This window comes from Fomitiporia mediterranea, assembly GCF_000271605.1.
Source record: "Fomitiporia mediterranea MF3/22 unplaced genomic scaffold FOMMEscaffold_10, whole genome shotgun sequence".
NCBI lineage: Eukaryota > Fungi > Basidiomycota > Agaricomycetes > Hymenochaetales > Hymenochaetaceae > Fomitiporia > Fomitiporia mediterranea.
This window is the reverse complement of record NW_006760395.1, coordinates 2,937,819-2,941,459: the sequence shown is the minus strand read 5'-3', so window position 1 is coordinate 2,941,459 and position 3,641 is coordinate 2,937,819. Positions and strand designations below refer to the sequence as shown.

At 39.8% G+C, this 3,641-nt stretch overlaps 1 protein-coding gene across 1 annotated transcript; it reads right to left on the bottom strand.

Moving 5' to 3' along the window:
• Positions 1 to 176: 176 nt before the first annotated feature.
• FOMMEDRAFT_30896 (uncharacterized protein) lies at positions 177 to 655 on the bottom strand (the record flags this gene model as incomplete). Its single annotated transcript, XM_007269672.1, has 4 exons — positions 177 to 188; positions 231 to 302; positions 354 to 409; positions 469 to 655. 4 exons carry the CDS (start codon positions 653 to 655, stop codon positions 177 to 179), a joined length of 327 nt encoding a protein of 108 aa, XP_007269734.1.
• Between the last annotated feature and the right edge of the window lie 2,986 nt (positions 656 to 3,641).

Here is a 3,641-nt window from a genome sequence, read left to right as displayed (position 1 = left end):
GTTATTGTCCAATCGATGGAGAGCTGAGAGACAATGATAGACAACAAACGACTGGTACTCTGCACTCAGGGACTTCAACCTATCACAGTCCATGTCAACCTCGTCCTTCGGAAGGCTTTCGACAGTCGAGGCTCGGCAGATATAAACCATCTGGCTGGTCCCATCAATCCTTGTAATCACCTAATATGCTATGGAAAATTCGTTTACACCAGATCAAAGAGACAACGAACCTCCTTGGAATCGATAACGTCCTTTAATTCAACTCGCGATTTATCGTATAGGGAATAGGGCATTTTGAAGTACTAGATCCAGTAGTCAGTATTAGCAGGATTGAGTAGGCTCGAAACACTCACAGTGATGCCACGATCATTGAAATCATCCAGCGTTTTCTGAAGTTGACCGGAGACAACTAGTAGAAAGCAACGTTAGGTCTGCTAAGGGAACGGGATGAAGATAATCTACACGTACTGGACAAGGCACTATGAGCCTTTTCACCTGTTCCAGAATGAGAAGACCCTATCAGGGATGTGGCTGCGGTTTGAGACGAGGACGTCCACTCGTCGGTGGCAGCGGAGGAGTCACTTCCATCGTCAGAAGGACTGTGTGGTGCTGTTGATAAATCAGAGGGAGTCGCATTCTCAATCGATGTATTCATGGTAGAAGAATAAACAGTACGATGCCACAGAACGGACAAGAATGAGGTGTTCGCAGGGGAAGCTTGACGAAAAGGGGTGCCACATCTATGCTGTTATATGAGTGCATGCGTGCGAACCTTCCAGAAATACTCCTTCCTTTCTTAGCTGTATTGTCACCGCAGAAGGATCATGTCAAGATGTGTTATGTGAAATTATGTGAGGGTTACATATAATCTAATATGTATTGATTTAGGTTTGTAGCTTGATGTCGATCACTTTTATGTGCCTTGTTTGTGCTGAGGTAGTTGCCTGTATGGTCACTTAAAGCTGCATAAAAACTGTTTCCAGCTATACACAGGTTTCGCACACATGTACTGATTTTACAATAGTACAACCATAGTACAGCAGTGTCAGATGACCCCAGAAGAAAACCCTTGCCCAGATCCATCAATGTTCCTGCACTTCCATTACAAATCTCCTTTCTCCATCATGGAGTCTAGAAACACGCACATATGTGCCCCTGTCTTTTGTCAGTACTAGAGCACTAGCCAAAATAAATATATCTCATTATGACCTATTAAATGACTGAGACGCCTAGGAAACCTGAGTACTCTGAAGAAGATTACTATCTTGGTCACTGATACTCAGAGTACTCCTGGTTCCTTGGTTTCACAATACTACAACACTATACTAATAAAAGTAAGCACTTTGCCTACTCATAGGCTGCAGTGTGACTAATACTGCTCTCACTTTCCAAGTTCACAGAAGTATTAGGTGACGTCTACTATGTAGCATGGACTTGTAGAGTAGCACTTTTGCTATAACAGACAGGCTGCTTCTTAATCAATGCATCTTAGAGTGCCCATAATGTCCCAAGAGTTATTGGCTTTCCTTTACTGCTTAAACTTAAAGGTCTATCTGGTAGGACACTGTCCATCCTTATTTCATTTCCAAATATCACAATCCTTCTATCAGCAATCTAGGGGATTCTTGCCTGTTGTGCATTGAATATTATGCAAATATACAGAAGTCTGGCACAATACTTGCTTCCCTCCTGTGAAGCATCTCTGCCATGATATATAAATGTCCTTTGACCAATGTATTTCAAAAGAAATTTATCCTTTGCTTGCATACACAACCAAGCCTCCCTTACTGTGCCTAGACAAACAATACAATGCCTCTCCCATTACATGAGAGAATTAGGGACATTATTGCCAACACATTCTGTAACACCCTCAACTCTATTGTCCCTGGAGGATACAGTGCATCTAACATTATTGCTGACAGGAAAATGTACCAAGTTAGTCTTGAATGTCTCCTTTTTGTTTATTACTATGTACTGTAGCTTATACATTTGTTAGCTGGACTATAACGTGTTGTTTGTTGTTCCCCACCAGCCAGTCTACAACCCTAGACTGGACGAGCGCAAATACGATTGGATTCCAGACTTAGCACTATCTGTCGACAGTCATCCAAGATTCATTGTCAAGATTGCAACCACACAAAGTAAGGCTTCCTTGGACAATCAGAGCCTCGATTGGTTTTGACTGCACACCCTCGACACATTGATATCCATTAATGCCATGGAGTCTGTTGCGTTTCCATTCCACAATTTCCCTGTTGCCAATGCTACACTCCCTGAACTGACAATCAGAGAGTTTGTGGAAACTCAAGTGCATATAATAGGCATGACAGTATAGGATGTTGAAGGGTACTTCTGTGCTTTCATTTCACCTATAAGCCTCAAGATGAATATATTTTGGTGCAAGTGTGATAATAATGGAAGAATTCAAATAAGAAGTACTGGCCTGGTACGTCTTATTTAAATTGCTTGTAAACACTGTGCTAACAGACACTTAGATAAGTACTAATCAACACGGACTTGAAATGCTGAATGCAGTCCTTGCTTTCTGTTGTCATGAACTGCAGCAGAGGCTGCAGCTTCACAATAATTTCAATCTTCAGATTAATGTTGCAGGTTGGTATGCAGGTTTCTGCCTCCTGACTAATGAAGTTGCATACATTCAGTACATCGAATGGAAAAAAAAACGTCTGCCAGCTGATGGACCATACACTGAAAATGTTCTGTTATAATAGACTAAATTGGGCAAGCTGTTTCCATTCGTGCTTTGTGTATAAATTCTGCATTCCTATAGACAGCATCTCATAGACCAATACATGTATGCTTACTCAAACAGACTGCGTTCCAATTGTAATTCGTTGAATGTCTTTAATTACATCATGATTTGAACACTTAGAAAAAAATGCCAATAAGGTGCCACGGCTTTGAGACCCCTTTCAATGATAGGCATCACCTGAAATAAACTCTGCCTTATACAAAACAGCTCACCAATGCGCCCAGCACTTGAGACAATCGTTTACTTAGTGCACTACCAGCTACCGTGATAAAGACGCCAAAGCTCGCGCATTGAATGCGGTCATGCAAGATGCAACTAAGGTAGGAATGCGGATAGGTAAGACCATCACGAAAAAGTCTTAACAGTTGTATTAGATTATAATCTAGTATTTTTTTTACTTTTTGTAAATTTTGTAAAAGTGATAATAACTTAGATAGTGGTTTTCACAAGTCAATTATAATCTAGTACAAGTAAAGCAAGAATCCAGAATAGTTATTAAAATTACTGATATTAATTATGATTGTACATATTGTCAAGATATACAAGTGATTATAACATACCTCCTGAAATAATAATGTTAGAATATACTTATCAAATTTTAACAGTATAGTATCCTCTTACAATTTATACCAGTCATTACAAGCATTTGAATAGCTTGTTTGGCTTTGCTTACAAATTTGTATTAAATAATTAATAAAATATAATTATATTTGATTATAGAATACAAAAGGATAGTAAATAATACATTATTTCTACAATCCCAATCCCTGCACCACCAGCAGCCTCTGTCTCGTTCTTTCGCGAGTGGAGTTCGTGTCAATAAGGATTAATGCGTTCTTGGGCTGTTCGATGTAGTCTCGTCACCGGG